General features: G+C 46.8%; 1 protein-coding gene across 1 annotated transcript in view; it reads right to left on the reverse strand.

Annotated features, from left to right (window-relative positions):
• Positions 1 to 22,643, reverse strand: part of PGBD5 (piggyBac transposable element derived 5) — a 97,959-nt gene that overhangs the window by 6,014 nt on the left and 69,302 nt on the right. The window contains exons 4-5 of the mRNA XM_070364638.1: positions 9,929 to 10,109; positions 6,773 to 6,970 (exon numbers count right to left, since the gene is read on the reverse strand). Of these exons, the coding sequence (XP_070220739.1) occupies positions 6,773 to 6,970; positions 9,929 to 10,109 (379 nt within the window). The remainder of the gene's footprint in view (positions 1 to 6,772; positions 6,971 to 9,928; positions 10,110 to 22,643) is intronic.

Consider the following 22,643-nt stretch of genomic DNA (forward strand, 5'->3'; position numbering starts at 1 on the left):
CAGTCCATCCTAAAGGAGATCAATCCTGAATATTCACTGGAAGGACTGATGCTGAAGCTCCAATACTTTGGCCACCTGATACAAAGAGCCAAATCATTAGAAAAGACTCTGATGCTGGGAAAGGCTGAAAGCAGGAGGAGAAGGGGATGACAGAGGACGAGAGGGTTGGACGGCATGACTGACTCAATGGACTTGAGTTTGAGCAAGTTCAGGGAGATGGTGAAGGACAGGGAAGTCTGGCGTGCTGCAGTCCATGGGGTTGCAATGAATTGGGACACAACTGAGTAACTGAACAATGACAGGGCTCACACTTTCTGAAAGAGGGCTCATTCTCCCTTAGAATCTGGAGTAAAGAATAATAAATAATTCCCTAAAATGTTCAGTATGAAAAGGCAAAAAGATGTGACACTGAAAGATGAACTCCCCAGGTTGGTAGGTGGCCAGTATGCTACTGGAGAAGAGCAGAAAAATAGTTCCAGAAGGAAAGAAGAGGCTGAGCCACAGTGGAAATAATGCCCAGTTGTGGATGTGTCTGACGATGACAGTAAAGTCTGATGCTGTAAAGAACAATATTGCATAGGAACCTGGAATGTTAGGTCCATGAAAAAAGGAATTGGAAGTGGTCAAACTGGAGATGGCAAGAGTGAACATCCACATTTTAGGAATCAGAGAACTAAAATGGACCCAAATGGGTGAATTTAATTCAGAGGACCATTATATCTACTACTGTGGGCAAGAATCCCTTAGAAGAAATGGAGTAGCCATCGTAGGCAACAAGAGTCTGAAATGCAGTACTTGGGTACAATCTCAAAAGTGACAGAATGACCTCTGTTCGTTTTCAAGGCAAATCATTCAGTATCACAGTAATCCAGGTCTATGTTCCAACCATTAACGCTGAAGAAGCTGAACAGTTCTATAAAGACATATAAGAATTTCTAGAACTAACACCAAAAAAAGATGTCCTTTTCATCATAGGGGACTGGAATGCAAAAGTAGGAAGTCAAGAGACACCTTGAGTAACAGGCAAGTTTGGCCTTGGAGTATAAAATGAAGCAGAGCAAAGGCTAACAGGATTTTGCCAAGAGAACACACTGGTAATGGCAAACACCCTCTTCCAACAACACAAGAGAAGACTCTACACATGGACATCACCAGATGGTCAATACCAAAATCAAATTGATTATATTCTTTGTAGCCAAAGATGGAGAAGCTCTATATAGTCAGCAAAAATAAGACTGGAAGCTGACTGTGGCTCAGATCATGAACTCCTTATTGCCAAATTCAGACTTAAATTGAAGAAAGTAGGGAAAACCACTAGACCGTTCAGGTATGACCTAAATCAAATCCCTTACGATTATATAGTAGAAGTGACAAATAGATTCAAGGGATTAGATCTGATAGACAGAGTGGCTGAAGAACTATGGATGGAAGTTGGTGACATCATACAGGGGGCAGGAATCAAGATCATACCGAAGAAAAAGAAATGCAAAAAGGCAAAATGGCTGTCTAAGGTGACCCTGCAAATAGCTGTGAAACGAAGAGAAATAAAAAGCAAAGGAGAAAAGGAAAGATATACCCATTTGAATGCAGAGTTCCAAAGAATAGCAAGGAGAGAGAAGAAAGCCTTCCTCAGTGATCAATGCAAAATAAAGGTAAACAATAGAATGGGAAAGACTAGAGATCTCTTCAAGAAAATTAGAGATACCAAGGGAACATTTCATGCAAAGATGGGCACAATACAGGACAGAAATGGTATGGCTCTAACAGATGCAAAAGATATTAAGAAGAGGTGGCAAGAAAACACAGAAGAACTACACAAAAAAGATCATAATGACCCAGATAACCATGATGGTGTGATCACTAACCTGGAGCCAGACATTCTGGGGTGCAAAGTCAAGTGGGCCTTAGGAAGCATCACTATGAACAAAGCTAGTGGAGGTGATGGAATTCCAGTGGAGCTATTTCAAATCGTAAAAGATGATGCTGTGAAAGTGCTGCACTCAGTATGTCAGCACATTTGGAAAACTCAGCAGTGGTCACAGGACTGGAAAAGGTCAGTTTTCATTCCAATCCCAAAGAAAAATAATCCCAAAGAATGCTCAAACTACTGCACAATTGCACTCATTTCACACGGCAGCAAAGTACTGCTCAAAGTTCTTCAAGCTAGGCTTCAACAGTACATGAAACGAGAACTTCCAGATGTTTAAGTTGGCTTTAGAAAAGGTAGAGGAACAAGAGATCAAACAGCCAACATCTGCTGGATCATAGAAAAAGCAAGAGAATTTACAAAAAAATCTACTTCTGCTCCACTGACTATGCTAAAGGCTTTGATTGTGTGGATCACAACAAACTGGAAAATTCTTCATGAGATGGGAATACCAGACCACCTTACCTGCCTCCTGTGAAACCTGTATGCAGGTCAAGAAGCAACAGTTAGAATGGGACATGTACAACAGACTGGTTCCAAATCAAGAAAGGAGTACGTCAAGGCTGTATATTGTCACCCTGCTTATTTAACTTATATACAGAGTACAACATGCAAAATGCCGGGCTGGATAAAGCACAAGCTGGAGTCAAGAGTGCCAGGAGAAATGTCAATAACCTCAGATTCCCTGGTGGCTCAGGTGGTAAAGTGTCTGCCTACAATATGGGAGACTTGGGTTCAATTGCTGGGTCAGGAAGGTCCTCTGCAGAAGGAAATAGCCACCTACTCCAGTACTCTTGCTTGGAAAATTCCATGGATGGAGGAGCCTGGTAGGCTACAGTCCATGGGGTGGCAAAGAGATGGACATGACTTACTGACTTCACTCTCTTCTTTCACTTCAGATATGCAGATGACACCACCCTTCTGGCAGAAAGCGAAAAGGAACAAAAGAGCCTCCTGATGAAGGTGAAAGAGGAGAGTGAAAAAGCTGACTTAACATTCAAAACTCAACATTCAAAAAAAAGAAGATCATGGCATCTGGTCCCATCACTTCATCACAAATAGATGGGGAAACAATGGAAACAGTGACAGAGTTTATCTTTTAGGGCTCCAAAATCACTGCAGATAGTGACTGCAGCCATGAAACTAAAAGACGCTTGCTCCTTGGAAGAAAAGCTATGGCTAACCTAGACAGCGTATTAAAAAGCAGAGACATCACTTTGCTGACAAAGGTCAGAGCTATGGTTTTTCCAGTAGTCATGTATGGATGTGGGAGCTGGACTACAAACAAGGCTGAGCTCTGAATTGGTGCTTTTGAACTGAGGTGTTGGAGAAGACTCTTGAGAGTCCCTTGACTGCATGGAGATCCAATCAGTCCGTCCTAAAGGAAATCAACCCTGAATATTCATTGGAAGGACTGATGCTGAAGCTGAAACTCCAATACTTTGGACACTTGATACAAAAAGCTGACTCACTGGAAAAGACCTTGATGTTGGGAAAGACTGAAGGCAGGAGGAGAAGGTGATGACAGAGGATGAGATGGTTGGATGGTAACGCTGACTCAATGGACTTGAGTTTGAGCAAGCTCAGGGAGATGATGAAGGACAGAGAAGCCTGGCATGCTGCAGTCCATGGGGTCACAAAGGTTAAAATTCAACTGAGTGACTAAACAACAAACTGTTCATAAGTAGTTACATGTTTTCTGAAATGGGAAATTCTGCTCACCTTTTAGAAGAGCATATATGTTCATAATAGAAGACAGTATAAAGCCGGCAAGCAATCTTTAGAACATAGGAGACTCTGTCATCTGGGTGATATTTAAAATAAGTAGGGAAAAAATAATTATTTGATCAATGGTTCGGGAACAGAGGTGGGGCTGCTTGGTCAACCAATCTTTGCCACTTATCAAAAAAAAATAGTAGCACCTTGACTGATGCCACATACCAAAATAAATTCCAAGTGCAAAGAGCACAAAATCACATTATAAAACAACCAGGTGAACTATTTACTTACCTGGCCTTGGGCCAGAGCAGGGGTTTTTTAAGCATGAGAACAAATAACATGGTTAACAGCAGTGCATGCCTGCTAAGTCTGATTCTGTGCGACCCTATGGACTGTAGCCCACCAGGCTCCTCTGTCCATGGGATTTTCCTGGCAAAAACTGGAGTGGCTTGCCATATCCTCCTCCATGGGTCTTCCCAGCTCAGGGACCGAACCCCAGCCCCTTAGGTCTCCCATATTGGTAAGCAGGTTCTTCACGACAAGTGCCACCTTGGAAGCCCCTCCACAGCTGTGCCGATGTGGAAATGAAAACCCTTTGAATGTTAAAAATACTGACCATAAATAAAAGCAAAAGGAAAACAAATGCATAAAAATACCTGCTATGGGCATAAAATCTTTCATAACGTGTCAAGTTCCTAAGACAAGTACTTCAAATGAAAAATTTAAAAGAACATGACAAAATCATTGAAAATCAGCTAATAAACACATGAAGAGATGTTCAACCTCACCAACAGTCATGGCAATTTATAGTTAAAATTTTATAGCATTTTCAGCCATCTTATTGACAAATTGAGAAAAGAAAACAAATACAGTGTTGGCACAGCAGGAGAAATCTCAGTCTCTTGTAACCACTGCAGTGGTAATAAGTACAGCCTTTTGGCACAGCATCAGAGTCTTAAAACCATTCAGACCCTTCGGCACAACCATTTAACTTTTAGATTTATCCTGAGGAAGCAATCAAAGATGTACCTGAAGATTTATCTATAAAAATCTTCACTATATCACTCTTCCTATTGTGAAAAAAACGATCATTAATAGGGAGCAAGATAAAGAATTATGACACAATCTAAGGATGAAATACTAGGTAGTTTTAAAAAATCATGTTTTTGAAGCACAGCAGAAGGACAATCACACCAGAACTATCTCCATTAAGCAGCAAGACCCTTGGGTGGAACCAGGAAAAGGACTCCAAGTGGGGAGCATGCCGACATCAGAGCTTCTACTCTGTGAGCCCCTCGGCCATACCCAGGGTCTCCTCTCTCCCAGATGGGCTCACAGTGTCCACAGGCCCTAATGGGGCGGGGAGGGCTCAGGGGCTTGGAGGTGGGGGTCGGTCTGCAGCCAGGTTGTGGACACACACCTCGAGATTTTTAAAGGTGTCTAGGATTTGGAACTTCATGATTAATAACAGAGAGCACACTTTAGAAAAGGAAAGAATCACTGAACTGAACAAGAATACTCGTTTCCGCTTATTTAAAAACCAACCCTCCCAATTTTATTGTCTTTGCCCCTTAATAGCCTCCTGCCTCCTTCCCTTGGTCTAATTAAAGGGCTCTAGTGTTTGAGACTTAGGGTTTCGAGCCCACTGCAGGCTTTTCCCTAACGTTCCCAGACGCAGTCTTTTCTCTGCCACCTCACTGCACCAGTTCAGACATGGGCAATCTCCTGCTTTGGGACATCGCTTCAGAGGCCATCACTTAAAATAATTTGGTGGGAAGCAACTCCAACACCTTAGACCCACACCTTCCAAGATACTTCCAGGAGATACCTTCCAAGAGATCCTCTGGTCCCGCCCCGAGGCCCAAGCCGAAAGACAGCAGAAGTCCAGGGCAATCCAGCCTTCAGCTGACAAGGGCAATTCCAAAACTCTCCTCTACGTGCCCTTGATATAGAACCTGATGGGTCGGCTTTTGCCACCCACACCCCCACACCCCTGAGTGGGGTAACAACACCCATGTGCCTTGATTGTAACCTGCACTGAAATGTTATACGAGGTATGTGTGGAGGTGAGGGATGGGGATAAGTGAACGAGAGATGCTAAATACCACACACACGACATATATACACACATACCACACACATGCATACGCGCATAGCAATACACACACTACACACACACCCCTGAGTTCCTTGGCAGTGTTCCTTTAATAGTAAAGACTGCCATGCTAAGTTGCTTCAGTTGTGTCTGAATCTGTATGGACTGTAGCCCACCAGGCTCCTCTGTCCATGGGATTCTCCAGGCAAGAATACTGGAGTGGTTTGCCATTCCCTTCTCCAGGGGATCTTTCTGACCCACCGATCCAACTGGCGTCTCTTAACGCCTCAGGTTAAGGCGTCTCTTAACCTGCATTGGCAGGCGGGTTCTTTACCACTAGCACCACCTGGGAAGCCCAATAGTAAAGACAAAGATGTCTTAATGTAAAGGAACCCAAGGGACGTTTCAAGTACACTCCAAGTGAAAGGCACTCAGCTATGTCTGACTCTTTGCAACCCCGTGGCGTGCTCCTCTGTTCACGGAATTCTCCAGGCCAGAATACTGGAGTGCGTAGCTGCTCCCTTCTCCAGGGGATTTTCCGAACCCAAGTCTCCTGCAATGCAGGTGGATTCTCTGAGCCACCAGGGAAGTTGTAAGTACTTTTGTAAAGGGTCCCTTTGTCATTGCAATTTCCTTTTCTGCTGTTTAATAATGTTTGAGCTGTGGGTTCCCTTAAATACAAACATTGAAAGATAAGAATGGTTGACTTTTGTCCTCTTCCCATGAGATTAGATTTTTCAAAGAATCCTAAATGATGAAGCAATTATGTAAATGTTGTTCAACAGAGCCAATTATCACACTATGTATGACCTAGGGACCTACGGGGGAACTGCTCAGGTCATCTGCAAAGGCCAGCCTCATGGCTTCTCCTGATGTAACAAATCCCCAGGCGCTGACAGCCTGTGGGCACAGGAGGGACAGCCTCCATGTAAGAGGCAGCAGGCATCACCCACTCCACGGCCTAGAGCTAAAGAGGGGCAGGGGTCAAGCCCAGCCTCCAGAGCCCCACCTGGGGCCCCCAGTATGCCCACCTTGCTGCACAGGCGAGTAGGCATTGGTCAGGAAGCGGAAGTGCCCTTTGTTGTACCAGCAGATCAGGGACATGCTCCCCTTCATCCGGATGCTGTGCTGGCCCCGGGCAGGTGGTGTGGCTGGGCTGCTTAGCATGGAGGGCGGCAGGCCGGTGCAGTCACTCTTCCTGGAGCTGAGCAGGCCACAACAGTAGATCCCTGTGGGTAAAGGGACCGCACAGCCTCAGGGCGGCTCCCCTGCTTCCCCAGGAGAGATGGGAAATTTTGGAGTTTTCATCCCAGATGTGCTGCCTCCCCCACACTTCTGTATGTATCTAAGATCACACAGAAGATCTAACACAAGCAGAGCATCGGCAGTAAGACAGCAGTTCTCACGGCCAGAGGGCTTGCGACCTGCCAGTACAGGGCTGAACCTGTGGACCCATTCTCCCATCTGCTTCTAGAACTTCTGAGCTCACATGATGCACATGATCTCAGGCTCTTAGTTGGGCAGGCGGAGACAGGCATCATTAAACCCAAACCAGCTATGTACCCTACCCCTCTCACCAAGACTCGCCATCTGCAGGGCACTTCAGGAAGCTCTGCCTATGTGCAGCCAAGTGAAAGGCAGAGGGAGGAGTCATCACATGACATATGCTTTGTGGGGGGGTGGTGAGTGGCGGAGTTTTCTGGGGGAAGAGCTTGAGCAGGGCCTCTGAACCCTAGAATGTTGCCTGCAGCAGGAGCCCTGCAAGCAGAGACCAACCGAAATAAGGAGGCTTCTCCAAATTCTTCCAGGACTCGAGGTCTTTCCTGGTCCTCATTGCTCATGGCCCCCCCTTGGGAGCCATGGGGAAGCCCACTTCTCCCCATGCCCAGAGGAGACGTGAAGGGGCATTCTGACTAGAGACAGGGGAATGGTCTCCCCAATGTCATGGGCATGAATTTCTGGTCACCTTCTGTGGTGGAAGGACTCTGATGATCTCCTGTCCTTCCTCCGCCTCAGTCAGACCCTTGGGGGGCACACCCAGTCTTGCTGCCCAAGAGAAGAGGGCTCCCCACAGCTCCCACCAACGGGATCCAAATACCCAGACTGCGAGATTTACAAACAAGAATCTGTCTTCAAAACAAGAAGAGAATTTAGATGAATGAGGATAACATTTAAAATTGCCCACCAGGCTTGATGAACACAACCACCCAAAGAGCAGCTGCATTTTTCTAACAGAAGAAGAGAATCTAGCAGTGCACAAGTTTAGTTGTGAAAATAGCAATTCTCATGTGAATACTGTTACAAAGCGGTCTCCATGCGCCCAGGAGGCTCAGCCAGGCTCTCGGCTATGACTTCAACCCTGGCTGCCTGTCAGAATTTCCTGGGGTCACCAGACCAGAGAACACAGAGTCCCTGCCCATGGAGGCAGCCATCCATGGGCAACGTGGAGACCACCTCCTCGCACGTCAGGCATTGCAGGGGAAGCCCAGGAGGTCATATGCGAGGGTTCACAGCCTCAGATGCTTCTAACAGGTAACAAAATCTTTGCTTTTGGAAAAACTCAAATTCCATGTCTAATTATTTTTTTCCACTAAAAGATTCTCCTCCATCCTCTAGTTCCCTGAGCGGGAGGATCCTCTTCTTCCAGAACACAGGCCAGCGGCCCAGGTCTCGGGGAAGCCTTTGGTGCCCCAACTCTGTACCTACCAGTCCCGCCAGGCCCACGCTATGAGAGCGTCCTAACAATACCATGTGACCCTCGGTCCAGGTGACGAGGTGGTATGAGTGGCCTCGGGCCTGCAGGGCCCACGGAAACCGTTAGCGCAGTTCTGGGAAGCCTGGGGGTTCCACGCCATGCCCGTGACACTCACACTGGGAGCCGAGCAGCCAGTGGACACGGCAGCCCTAGTGCTCACCACATGCGGCGCTGCGTTCATGAGCGTTGGGGCCAATTTTCTCCAACTTGACCTCCACGGCCCTGCTTCACAAAGTCTGATCTGTCCACACTGAATTCTCTCAACAATTAAACCCTGAGCCCTGCTGGAACCAGCGTAGTGAGGTACAGCCCAGGTTGGCAGAAGGAAAGCACCCAGGGGCTGCCTCATCACAGTCGCTGAGGCTGCAGGTTGGCAGCTGTGGGCTCCCCATTACTTGAGAGGGTTTGGTTTTAAGGCCAGACTTCAGATCTGTTGCTAAGCAACAGGTCTGCAATTTCAGTCTCTGGAGGAGCTGAGTGGGGGTGTTCTAGGTTTTTCTGAGTGGACGGAATATAAATCCCAAATGCAGGACCAAGTGAAGACAGATGCAGCCTGCCATGGGGCTCCCCGACTCAGCCGGGATCTGCTTCTATAGCCCCAGTTCTTCCAGAGCCATGGAAGGCTTGCTCAATTTTTCAACAAATGAACCAGGCATTTTAGCACTGAGGGGAGCTAACACCTTTCTGAGGCCCACTGTGCAGCTGCCTGTATTAATCCACACAATTCTCTGTCCAACTGGAAGGGGTGACATTACAGTTCACAGAATACGGAATTCAGACTCCCTAAGAGCCTTAGGAGAAGCTGTGCCTTGATGCTATGGATTTAATATTTGTGCCCCACTCCCAATTCCTATGTCGAAAACCTAATGCCTGATGTGAGGTGATGGTATCTGGAAGTGGGCCTTCAGGAGGTGATTGGGTCAGGAGGGTGGAGCCCTCATGGATAGGATTGGCGCCCTTATAAAAGAGGTCCCACAGAGTTCCCTCACCCCTTTCCCCACGTGAGGACACAGGGAAAAGTCTGCAGCCTCATCTAGCCATGCTGGCACCCCGTCCTGGACGTCCAGCCTCTGCAATTGTGAGCAATAAATCCCTGTTGTCTATGAGTCACTCACTCTGTAGCACTTTGTTACAGCAGCCCATAAAACGCTAGCAAAACTCCTCGGATGGCCTGGCCTCATCACAAAGGACACGAAGAGGAGCACCCAGAAAACCTGTACCGACCTGTCCCCTAGACCACGAGCTTGAGACAGGTTTCCATTCACATCTCCTGGGCCCAGCAGGGCGGGCAGGCAGCAGGCCCTCAGGCTCAGGCCTCCTCGTCAGGCATTCTGGGGGCCATGCTGCTCACAACACACCCGTACCCCCAGCCCCATCTCCGCACTTCTCCAGGGGGAGGGTCCTCATTCAACCCGGTCCCCACTTGACAAACCTTGCTTTTCAAACTCTTCAAAGAGGGTCAGGCTGGTGATGCTGGGCCCGGTGAAGATGATGTAGTTCTTCCCGGCTGCGTTCCGGCACAGGCTCCTGGCCACCATGCTGTGCAGCTGGGGCTTGTTTTTCAGTGCATCCAGCCCATCAGGGCCACTGCCTTCCTTCAAGTGGACATAAATCTGCATCAGAAACACACAGGGGTCAGTGAGATCACAGCAGGACCAGGCTGGGGTCCAATCATTCAGGAAGCACAGGCTTTTGCCACCAGGCCAGGAATGTGGGAAAGTAACCCCCTTTCAGGCCATCTGTTCCACAGTCCCCACTGGCCCCGTCATGTCTGTGATCCACAGAGATTGCTCACTTCCTGGCTGCCCTGCAGCCCAGTGCCTCAGCCCAAGACTGCAGTTCGGACCTGCCAGAGTAGAGAAGGAAAAAGGTCAAATAGTTACAAGTAATGCATCTGGCCGCTGAGATCAAATGCAAACACATTCGCCTGTTCTGAAGCACAGAAGTCATGTTCACAGTAAACAGAAATAAAGGCTACTTCCCCTGTAAGAACGGATCTATGTACTTTCTGTTTGCATACAGCTTTTTCATTTACAAAGCATGTCCACAGTTACCATAACCACTAGGTGGGCAGAAGGGGCAGCATTCACTTCATACTGCAGAGGGAGAGACGGGATTTAAAACCCATGTGACACCCCAGGACCAGCAAAGAGGGTGTGCTAGAATTCAGTTCAGTTCAGTTCAGTCGCTCAGTCATGTCCGACTCTTTGCAACCTCATGAACTCCAGCATGCCAGGCCTCCCTGTCCAACACCAACTCCCGGAGTCTACCCAAACCCATGTCCATTGTGTCGGTGATGCCATCCAACCATCTCATCCTCTGTCATCCCCTTCTCCTCCTGCCTCAATCTTTCCCAGCATCAGGGTCTTTTCAAATGAGTCAGCCCTTCACATCAGGTGGCCAAAGTATTGAGTTTCAGCTTCAAAATCAGTCCCTCCAGTGAACACCCAGGACTGATCTCCTTTAGGATGGACTGGTTGGATCTCCTTGCAGTCCAAGGGACTTTCAAGAGTCTTCTCCAACACCACAGTTCAAAAGCATCAATTCTTCGGAGCTCAGCTTTCTTTATAGTCCAACTCTCATGTCCATATGTGACCACTAGAAAAACCATAGCCTTGACTAGACAGACCTTTGCTGGCAAACTAATGTCTCTGCATTTTAATACGCTGTCTAGGTTGGTCACAACTTTCCATCCCAGGAGTAAGCGTCTTTTAATTTCATGGCAGCAATCACCATCTGCAGTGATTTTGGAGCCCCCCAAAAGAAAGTCAGCCACTGTTTCCACTGTTTCCCCATCTATCTGCCATGAAGTGATAGGACCAGATGCCATGATTTTAGTTTTCGAATGTTGAGCTTTAAGCCAACTTTTTCACTCTCCTCTTTCACTTTCATCAAGAGGCTCTTTAGTTCTTCTTCATTTTCTGCCATAAGGGTGGTGTCATCTGCATATCTGAGGTTATTGATATTTAGCCCAGCATCTTGATTCCAGCTTGTGCTTCCTCCAGTCCAGCATTTCTCATGATGTACTCTGCATATAAGTTAAATAAGCAGGGTGACAATATACAGCTTTGACGTACTCCTTTTCCGATTTGGAGCCAGACTGTTGTCCCATGTCCAGTTCTAACTGTTGCTTCCTGACCTGCATACAAATTTCTCAAGAGGCAGGTCAGGTGGTCTGGTATTCCTGTCTCTTTCAGAATTTTCCACAGTTTATTGTGATCCACACAGTCAAAGGCTTTGGCATAGTCAATAAAGCAGAAATAGATGTTTTTCTGGAACTCTCTTGCTTTTGCCATGATCCAGTGGATGTTGGCAATTTGATCTCTGGTTCCTCTGCCTTTTCTAAAACCAGCTTGAACATCTGGAAGTTCACAGTTCACGTATTGCTGAAGCCTGGATTGGAGAATTTTGAGCATTACTTTACTAGTGTGTGAGATGAGTGCAATTGTGCAGTAGTTTGAGCATTCTTTGGCATTGCCTTTCTTTGGAACTGGAATGAAAACTGACATTTTCCAGTCTGGTGACCACTGCTGAGTTTTCCAAATTTGATGACATATTGACTGCAGCACTTTCACAGCATCATCTTTCAGGATTTGAAATAGCTCAACTGGAATTCCATCACCTCCACTAGCTTTGTTCGTAGTGATGCTTCCTAAGGCCCACTTAATTTCATATTCCAGGACGTCCGGCTCTAGGTGAGTGTGAGTGATCACATCTTCGTGATTATCTGGGTCCTGAAGATCTTTTTTGTACAGTTCTTTTGTGTATTCTTGCCACCTCTCTTAATATCTTCTGCTTCTGTTAGGTCCATACCATTTCTGTTCTTTATTGAGCCCATCTTTGCATGAAATGTTCCCTTGGTAGCTCTAATTTTCTTGAAGAGATCTCTAGTCTTTCCCTTTCTATTGTTTCCTCTATTTCTTTGCATTGATTGCTGAGGAAGGCTTTCTTATCTCTCCTTGCTATTCTTTGGAACTCTGCATTCAAATGGGTATATCTTTCCTTTTCTCCCTTGCTTTTCGCTTCTCCTCTTTTCACAGGTATTTGTAAGGCCTCCCCAGACAGCCATTTTACTTTTTTGCATTTCTTTTTCTTGGGGATGGTCTTGCTACTTGTCTCCTGCACAATGTCACAAACCTCCATCCATAGTTCATCAGGCACTCTGTCTATCAGATCTAGTCCCTTAAGTCTATTTCTCACTTCCACTGTAAAGTCATAAGGGATTTGATTTAGGTCATACCCGAATGGTCTAGTGGTTTTCCCCACTTTCTTCAATTTAAGTCTGAACTTGGCAATAAGGAGTTCATGATCTGAGCCACAGTCCACTCCCAGTCTTGTTTTTGCTGACTGTATAGAGCTTTTCCATCTTTGGCTGCAAATTACTACACAATAATTACTGCTGGAATTACTACACAATAATTTTAAACCATGTCCCATGACCATCTTCTGAAGACATCATCTGAGACATAGATGCAGGGAAGTGGGAAGGAGTTAAGAAGTGAGTGGTCCTCCCTACAGTTGACTGAACCATGAAGAATCACCACATGGGTATGAACTACTGTCCCCCTTTCTGAGTGCTCATGGTGCTCACCGTGCCTGTCACACAGCCCAGGGACCACAGCCAGCAGCTGGCGGGCAGGGAGCCTCACTCTGACTACCCTCTGAGGCACAGAACTGCTGAATGCAGGCCTGGCCATGCAGACTGAGAACAGCCGAGATGGGGCACAGGGAGGACTGCTAGGTCCCTGGTGCTGCCCTTGGCCAAGTGACCACAGATGATCTCTTGCAAAATACAGCATCTGAAGTTCCTGACGTAAAGGAAGAGCAGGTGGTGTGGGTCTGACTTTAAAAGCAGCTCATCCTTGAGGAATCATCAGGGAGTACTTGGCTTCCCCTCAGCCTTGGGGGTTCATGTTGCAGGACTTAACACTTCATTTTGGGGTGTTTATGCCTTTCCCACCTAGATTCCCAGAAGGAACCTCTGACAGACAGTAAGATGCTGAGGTGAAGAAGCTGGTCATCTCTGCCAAGCATCATGTGTGGCTGTGGCTAAGCAAGGACATTTCCTCAGAACCTGTCTTCTCTCCTTCAGCAAAGTCCAATCCTGCAGCCACCGCCATAGTTTTCTGCACCAGTTATGACTCACAGGATATCCTGACACAACCACGCTGGGCACTCTGTTCCCAAACCCACCTCAGTTCAGTCACTCAGTCGTGTCAGACCCTTTGCGACCCCATGGACTGCAGCACACCAGGCCTCCCTGTCCATCACCAACTCCCGGAGCCTACCCAAACTCATGTCCATTGAGTCGGTAATGCCATCCAACCATCTCATCCTACATCATCCCCTTCTCCTCCCACCTTCAATCTTTCTCAGCATCAGGGTCTTTTCAAAGGAGTCAGCTCTTTGCATCAGTTGGCCAAAGCACTGGAGTTTCAGCTTCAGCATCACTCCTTCCAATGAATATTCAGGACTACTTTCTTTTAGGATGGACTGGCTGGATCTCCTTGCTGTCGAAGAGACTCTCAAGAGTCTTCTCCAGCACCACAGTTCAAAAGCATCAATTCTTCAGCACTCAGCTTTCTTTATAGTCCAACTCTCACACCCATACATGACTACTGGAAAAACCATAGCTTTGACTTTGTTGGCAAAGTAACGTCTCTGCTTTTTAATATGCTGTCTAGGTTGGTCATAACTTTTCTTCCAAAGAGCAAGCACCTTTTAATTTCATGGCTGCAGTCACCGTCTACAGTGATTCTGGAGCCCCCCAAAAATAAAGTCTGTCACTATTTCCATTGTTTTCTCATCTACTTGCCATGAAGTGATGAAACCAGATGCCATGATCTTAGTTTTCTGAATGCTGAGTTTTAAGCCACTTTTTCATTCTGCTCTTTCACATTCATCAAGAGGCTCTTTAGTTCTCTTTCTGCCATAAGGGTGGTGTCATCTGCATATCTGAGGTTTTTGATATTTCTCCCAGCAATCTTGATTCCAGCTTGTGATTCATCCAGCTCAGCATTTCTCATGATGTACTCTGCATACAGGTTAAAAAAAACAGGGTGACAATATATAGCCTTGATGTACTCATTTCCCTATTTGGAACCAGTGTGTTGTTCCATGTCCAGTTCTAACTGTTGCTTCCTGACCTGCATATAGGTTTCTCAAGAGGCAGGTCAGGTGGTCTGGTATTCCCATCTCTTTAAGAATTTTCCACAGTTTGTTGTGATCCACACAGTGAAAGGCTTTGGCATAGTCAATAAAGCAGAAATAGATGTTTTTCTGGAACTCTCTTGCTTTTTCCATGATCCAGCGGATGTTGGCAATTTGATCTCTGGTTCCTCTGCTTTTGTAAATCCAGCTTGAGCATCTGGAAGTTCACAGTTCACGTACTGTTGAAGCCTGGCTTGGAGAATTTTGAGCATCACTTTGACAGTGTGTGAGATAAATGCAACTGTGTGGTAGTTTGAGCATTCTACCTCAGGACAGTAGTTTTGTCCCACATGTCCCCTGAAAGGAAACCTTCCATCCACACACACCCGGGATTCTCAGCAGGGTATGGAAGGTGCAGTGCTGGAATCCCTCAGGCCCAACCCTGATGACACCCCACCTGGTTTCCAAAGTTCCCTGGAGAGATGGGGCAGCCCTGGCACACTCAGCCTGAGACAGGCAACATTTCACAGGATTAAATGCAAAATCCTGTAACCAAGCTAAAAAAATTAACTGCATCTAGTACGGGATGCAAGAACTATGACTCAGCAAGAATACTAAAACAAGCAAAATACTAAACACTTGGAGATGGATGACTGCAGGCCTCAGATACCGTGACGGGCCTAAGTGAACATGTCTTGACTCCCATTAAAAACCAAGGTGGTGACCATCTCATTCTTCCCTGGTCACATCACGGTCGGTTCTCTGGGATGCCACACTTTCCAAGGTGTAAAGAGAAGGGTGGTAGTTGGCGTATTAGTGTTCTAGGGCTGCCATAACAAAGAGCCACAGGGAGGAGCCCAGAGGACTCCAAGAGCTCCTCTTTGGCTGCAGAGCTGTGTTGCGGAATGGTGATTACAATCTTTCTAGGGCAGAACCAAGATGAATATAAACAAACAGGTGGAAAACAGATCTGCTTGAATCAGAGCCCTTACTACCACTCAGAGCTATTCAAGCACTGAACGGGTGGCCTCAGACGTGCTCCAGGACAAGCCGGCAGCTGCTTGGAAGGTCTGAACTTCTCATGCAGGAGGTGTATGTCATTGCCAAAGGTTCAGAACCACACAGATGCCAAGTTCAGAGGCCCCAATAAAGTAGACATAAGACATCACCCCTCCTCATGAACCCACAACCCTTGATTCACGAGAGGATGCCTGGAGTGGGCAGGGCTAAATGTGGCCAGCAGGGCGACCAACACCAGCAGAATAAACTTACCCTGCTTAAGTCCTAACAGCAAAGGGAACATTGCTTCTCTCCTGAAGCTAATGATAACCTGGAAAGAATCACATCTTTCTCACCAGCAGCTTTCCCAGCTGAGGTACTGGGTGAGCCAGAGCCTTACAAACTTGTCTCCAGAAATAAAGTCTGTTTTGGAAGGCAGGTTATCCAGGTTCTCAGATGTGAGATACCTACCTGCCAACGTCACCCTCTGATTTCCAGACCAGACTTAGCCGCAGAGACTACTGTCCTCCCTTCCACCCCAACACTCTCTCTGCCCTCTTTGGAAGTGTGGACGTCCTCGGGGTTGGGGCTGGGAAAGGGTTGGCATGCAGAGGCTGTTGGCACACAGAGGCCCCAGGCCCTGTGGAGACAATGCTGGGAAGTGAACTGAGTGTCTGGCCAGGGAACAGCGGATCCCACCAGCCTGAGGAGCTGGCCACTTCTGCTCATCACACGCACCAAGGCATGTCAGCGAGGAACTGAAGGCAAGGAGGATGTCCTCACTCAGACTCGCTCATCAGGGCAGAAGAGGGCCCTTGCCAGTACTCAGAGCTGCGTGATGTCACTGAGGTTGGGTCACAAACTACTGCTCTGCTTCCTGTGCCATAGGCACAGCAACACATGGCACCGCCAGGCAACGCCACCATCCCGCAAACAAGGCGGGGGCAGGGCTGTGTTGTGACTTGCAAGGGCCTTTTTGCTCCCATGGGCCTCGTCCTCTGTGAAAAACTATTTAAAATTATATTTTACAACTGCAGTGGCATAATTATATTAATATTATATATTAAAGCAATTTCTTCCACTTACAAGTTTTTATTTTTCTCCCCTTCTGATTTTGAGAGAAACAAAAGCATTGTCAGCCCATCAAATGTCATGGCCCTCAGCACTGGTCCTGCAGTGCTGTGGAGCCATCGGCCCGGGCGGTGGGGTGGAGGCAAGGAACAGATGAGGGGCGCCTGAGCCCAGCTGTGACGGTGCCGAGTCTGAGGTGCAGAGGGCCCTCCAAACAGAAGCCACAGGAAGAGGAAGGTGTAAACTGGAGAAGGTCAGGGAGGGTTAGCATGTGTGGGTGAGCGGGGCTGAGCCAGGCTCCTGAGGTCACCAGCACTTGGGGGCCTCCCATGGAGGAGGTGCTCACAGAGACCTGCAGGGGAAGGAGGGCAAGGAAACCGACCGGGATGGGAGGGATCAAGAAAGTCTAACAGCCTGGCTGGAAAACAGTGGCGGTCGTGGGGTGGGTACAGCCGGTGGACACTGCTGACTCCTCCGAGGTCATGGTGCTCAAGGCAGAACTAGAACAGAAATCAGTTTCTAACTACATAGTACTTATATATATGTATAAATATTATATATAGGTTATATAAAAATATATATGTAGATTATATAAATTATTGTTTATATATATAAATATATAATTCTTTATATAAATCCAGCCTAATAGATGATTTCTACTTTCACACACACACAGCTGTCCTCTCCTCACACAACTTATTTGATGTTTCTGGACAGATATACACACTCAAATTTAGATACATTATACTCTTGCTCAGAGAAGGCAATGGCACCCCACTCCAGTACTCTTGCCTGGAAAATCCCATGGATGGAGGAGCCTGGTGGGCTGCAGTCCATGGAGTCGCGAAGAGTCGGACACGACTAAGCGACTTCACTTTCACTTTCCACTTTCATGCAATGGAGAAGGAAATGGCAACCCACTCCAGTGCTCTTGCCTGGAGAATCCCAGGGACGGGGAGCCTGGTGGGCTGCCGTCTATGGGGTCACACAGAGTCGGACATGACTGAAGTGACTTAGGAGCAGCAGCAGCAGCAGCATACTCTTGCTGCTTTTTCACTGTGTAATGAGTCATCACAAGCCTAGTGGTTCACACAGCACCTACTTAAACCTGCTTCTGCAGGGCATGGGTGAGATTCTGTTCAGGATACCACAGTCAGCATTGCTGGCTACGTGTGCATGGTTCCCTGCTGGTATGAACTGGCAGAGGGGTCTCTCAGTCCCTAGAGGTCACTGCCCTCCCCTCCTGGGCCCCTTCCAGCCTCAAAGCTGGCAGTGGAGACTCTGTCTTGAGTTGAATCCCTCCTGTGCTTCCAACCTCTTTGCCAGGAAGAGGTTGCTCCTTTAAAGGCTCGCCTCATTAGGTCAGGTCCACCTGGGATCATTTCCTTTCTAAAATCAACAGATTCAGGGCCACAGTTATATCCACAGAATCATATTCCCTCCACAGCAACACCCAGGTCGGCATCTGAGTGAAGCACCGGGTGAGGCACTCCACATGGGGGCAGGATCTGTGGGCACCTTCAAGGTCCGCCTCCACCCACGGGGCTCACTGCCCAACAGCTGCGTGCCTATGACCACGGGCCCAAACACCATGGCTTATGAAGGGGACGCTCCCCCACCTCATTATTGTTAATAAAAGCAGCAGAGTGGTGGCAACATCAACTTTTATTCTCTGGCAAACAGATTGATTTCAATGTACAAGGATGCACATAAACCAGCAGAGACTCTCCCTACGAAACACCCCACACTGTGAGGGCTTGCGAGTGTTTATTACTGCTGGGAACTCTGCTATGGTATAGTCTTTCTGTGTGTGTGTGTGTGTGTGTGTACATATGCTGACTATATTCTTAAATGGCTCTTTTTATATGTTGGAATTATAGATATTTTGAGATTTTTATGTTTTTGATGTTAAACACACAATCCAATTTAATCAAAAAGACAAACTAAACATAATCATAGAAGAAGCACCCCCATCAGAACTACCCAAGCATAGGCCCATGTGGAACTCGACTGTTCCTGAGAGATCCCCCACCTCAGTCAGTGCTTATTAACATGCTGTGCATTAAGATCACGCCTGGAGGTGGCGACAGCCCCCACCTCCCCTGGAAATAACACACTTCTCCAGAAGCCATGACGCATCGTGGTATCACAGGACCGTCTCAGATGACTTAGCTTTGTTTGTCCACACAGGCAAGTCTGAACACTGGCAATTTCCCAGATTCCAGCCAGCCTCTTTCCAAGGAGTACTAAGCTGCTCCATCAGGAGAAGCGGGGAGGTGGGGTCAGACATCTCCCTTTTCCTATTAGGAAATGTGGAAGAGACTGAAAACTGGCATCAATGTGAGCCCAAGGAGGGTCTTGAACTGTGGCACTCAGTACTAGAAGATAATGAGTTTAAAGTGAATATAAAACAGGATCTATATTTAAATAAGTAACAAAAATAGTAATGTCAAAAGTCTCAGCTGAGGGGTAGGGTTTTCAATGAAATGTCAACTGGGCAGTCAAAAAGTCACAGAAGGACTCAACCTGCCTGACAAGTGCCACTGGGTCAGCTTGGTCCAGCTCCCGCTGGCCTGAGTTTGCTCTTAGCTGGTCTAAGATGTGAACCTGTATCCCTGAGTGGGATGAATGAAAAAAAATCATAACCTTCTATGGATTCTTACACCTACCACACACCATTGCTCTGACTGGGGAAGATAGGCAACTGATTGTGTGCAAACTTGAGGGCCTCCCTTAAATAATCTCGTCAGACCCCGAGGAAGGCAGCACTGGGCACCACACACCTCCATACGCTGTGCTGGGGGCTCCCAAAAGACAGTGCCCAGGACACAGCACTCATTTAGATGTCTAACTGCTGCCTCTCCAGCTTTTCATAAAGTTCTCGCTCTCCATCCACCTATGCAGAGAGCATCATTACACTAGAACAGTTCCTCCTGCAGGGAGAGGCACAGGACAGCTTCCATCATCATGCAAAATGGAATCTGCAGTAGAGACTTTTACTATCTGAGCTACAGCTTGTTTGGCAAGTGTCTTTAGAATAGCAAAATGTATTTTTCAGGTGCCAAGCTTTTCACTTTTCCTTAAAAGTTTTTCTGGCTCCTATGATTGTTAACTTTTTCATATACACATTTAAAAAGAGGGAAGAAAATTATTAATACATGGTATTACATTTTGTCCCATGATATTATCACTGATATCATGTATTCTTTATTGTCATCATAACATAAAGAATCTCAGGAAACATGGATTACAGTGGTAATACCTTGGGAGACGCCTGCACCACATGTCTGGCTATCTTACCCTTACTTCAAACGCCCCAAGACCTCGTGAGACAGGACCTAGTTCATCACCACTTTTCCCAAAAAAACACTGCTTAGAGCTGTGATCACTGATGGTCTCAAGGGTCATGAAGATGTACTGGCTGAAAATTCCACTAAGCTGTCACTGGGCTTTGCTGGTCTTGACCACTGGTCCTACTTCTCCTGCAGAACAGAAGAGCATTGGGCTTCTCCACTGCTGGTGGGCAGCATATCTGGGGATGGGGAAGTCAAGTGTTAGGGACTGTAACCCTTTGCTTAAACTTTTTATTCATTAATGATGCAGAGCAGGTAGAGGGTGTAATCCCAGAAATGAGGAAATAGTACAAGAACGCAGCATTAGCACACCTGGAAACCACACAGAATGGGCACATGGAGACGGGTAGGGCTGTCACCTGTGGAGGGATGGCCATGCAGGAGAACCACCAAGTTAAAGGTGCTCATTCACCACAAGAGGAACGGAGTCTGTCCAGGAGACTGGTGAGGGCACAGCCCTGGATTCAAGGAGCAAAGGCTCTGCCATTTACTGTGTGAGTTGGGGAGAGTTAACTGCTCTGAGCCTTGGTTTCCTCATTTATAAAGATAATAATACTCTGTGTACTTTGCAAGGCTATTATTGTTATGTGCAAGTTGCATACACAGAAATGATCTTTTTTATGGCAAAGCTTCATATCTGTGCTGTAACCTCTAGACACACATGGCTATTTTAATTTAAATTAACTAAAAGTTAAGAAAGATGAAGAATCCAATTCCTCAGTCGCAGTAGTCAAGCACTCAGTCTACATGAAAACAGGGGCTGCCAGGGTGGAGCAACAGATACAGGGCGTTTCATCATCATGGGAAGTTCTACTGGACATGCGGACTCACACCCTCTTTGGCTCATCAGCCTGGTTTTCCAGCAAAATCTCTATGACATCACTTCACTGACAGTTTTCACCACCAGTGTTTGCTCATGCTACCTTTCACCATGGCCACGGCCAAGAAGGGCTCACGTGCTGCGACTGCTCTCTGCCCGTCTTCTCTGGCTACACCTGCAGCACTACACACCCTTACAAGGACTTTGCTTTTGTTTCATCCCAAAGCTCAGCTAATAGGTGATTCTGACTTTCAAAATGATGGATTGATGAGAAACTCTAATTCGAAAACATACACACATCCCAGTGTTCACAGCAGCACTATTTACAACAGCTAAGACAAGGAAGCAACCTAACTACCCACTCATAGATGAATGGATAATGTGGTGTACATATACAGTGGGGTATGGCTCAGTCATAAAAAGAATGAAATACGGCCATCTGCAGCAACGTGGACGGACCTAGAGATGATCATACGTATCACTTCTATGTGGAAGCTAAAAATTTGATGCAAATGAACTTATTTACAAAACAGAAACAGACTTACAGACATAAACTTATGGTCACCAAAGGTGGGGAGAAGGATAAATTAGGAATTTGGGATTAGCAAACACTGCTGCTGCTGCTGCTAAGTCGCTTCAGTCGTGTCCGACTCTGTGCGACCCCATAGACGGCAGCCCACCAGGCTCCCCCGTCCCTGGGATTCTCCAGGCAAGAACACGAGTGGGTTGCCATTTCCTTCTCCAATGCGTGAAAGTGAAGAGTGAAAGTGAAGTCGCTAAGTCATGTCTGACTCTTAGTGACCCCATGGACTGTAGCCTTCTAGGCTCCTCCATCCATGGGATTTTCCAGGCAAGAGTACTGGAGTGGGGTGCCATCGCCTTCTCTGAACAAACACTACTATATATGAAATAGATAAACAACAAGGACCTACTGTACAGCACATGGAACTACACTCAATATAATAAACCGTAACTGAAAAGAATACGAAAAAGAATATATGCATATATTTAAATGAATCACTTTGTTGTTTACCTGAACTAACACAAGTTTGCAAATCAACTCCATATCAGTAAAACAACAATGGACTGGAGGAGCGACAGGTGGGCTCTTTGTACCCTTCTGAATATAGTTCCTTGGGGAGAGGGCCAGGGTGTAATCTGATCCAGTTAGGGTCTGATTCACTTACATGGCACTTAATAATTTCTTTCTTGTCTCTGCTTCCCTATATGGTAAGGAGGGCTGGGCACACTAACCCATTCAACAGACTGAGGAAATGGTAGTGCTAAGCCATGTGCTCATGGACACTGGGGTCTGTGACAGATGTACTGTGCCACAGCCAATCCCATCCTGGGACATAACCACATCTGACCTGCCCCAGACTGAGGCTGGCATCCCAGCCACTGCACAGTTAAACAGATGGGTAAATGTCCTGCCCAGTTTCTGACTCCACAAGCAAACTTCACTTGAGTTAATCAGTTTCATCCTGAGCCTCATTTTCCAAGTTAGTTTTAGGTCAGGAGTAACTCACTAGTACATAAAAAAATTAGAAGTTAAATAATAATTAAAAAAAAAAAACCTTCAGTATAAATTCCTCAAATTCTTTCAACATGAAAAGTCTGTCTCAAAACAAGGGCGATCAGTCATAACAGGTGTTAGAACATCAATAACACAACAATGAAGCTGGGTAAGAACCAGACAGCCTGTGTGTAAATTCGGGGCCCCAGTCTCTGGGTCACAGACCAGTACCTCCTGT

Source organism: Bos mutus, chromosome 28 (genome assembly GCF_027580195.1).
Source record: "Bos mutus isolate GX-2022 chromosome 28, NWIPB_WYAK_1.1, whole genome shotgun sequence".
Classification (NCBI taxonomy): Eukaryota; Metazoa; Chordata; class Mammalia; order Artiodactyla; family Bovidae; genus Bos; species Bos mutus.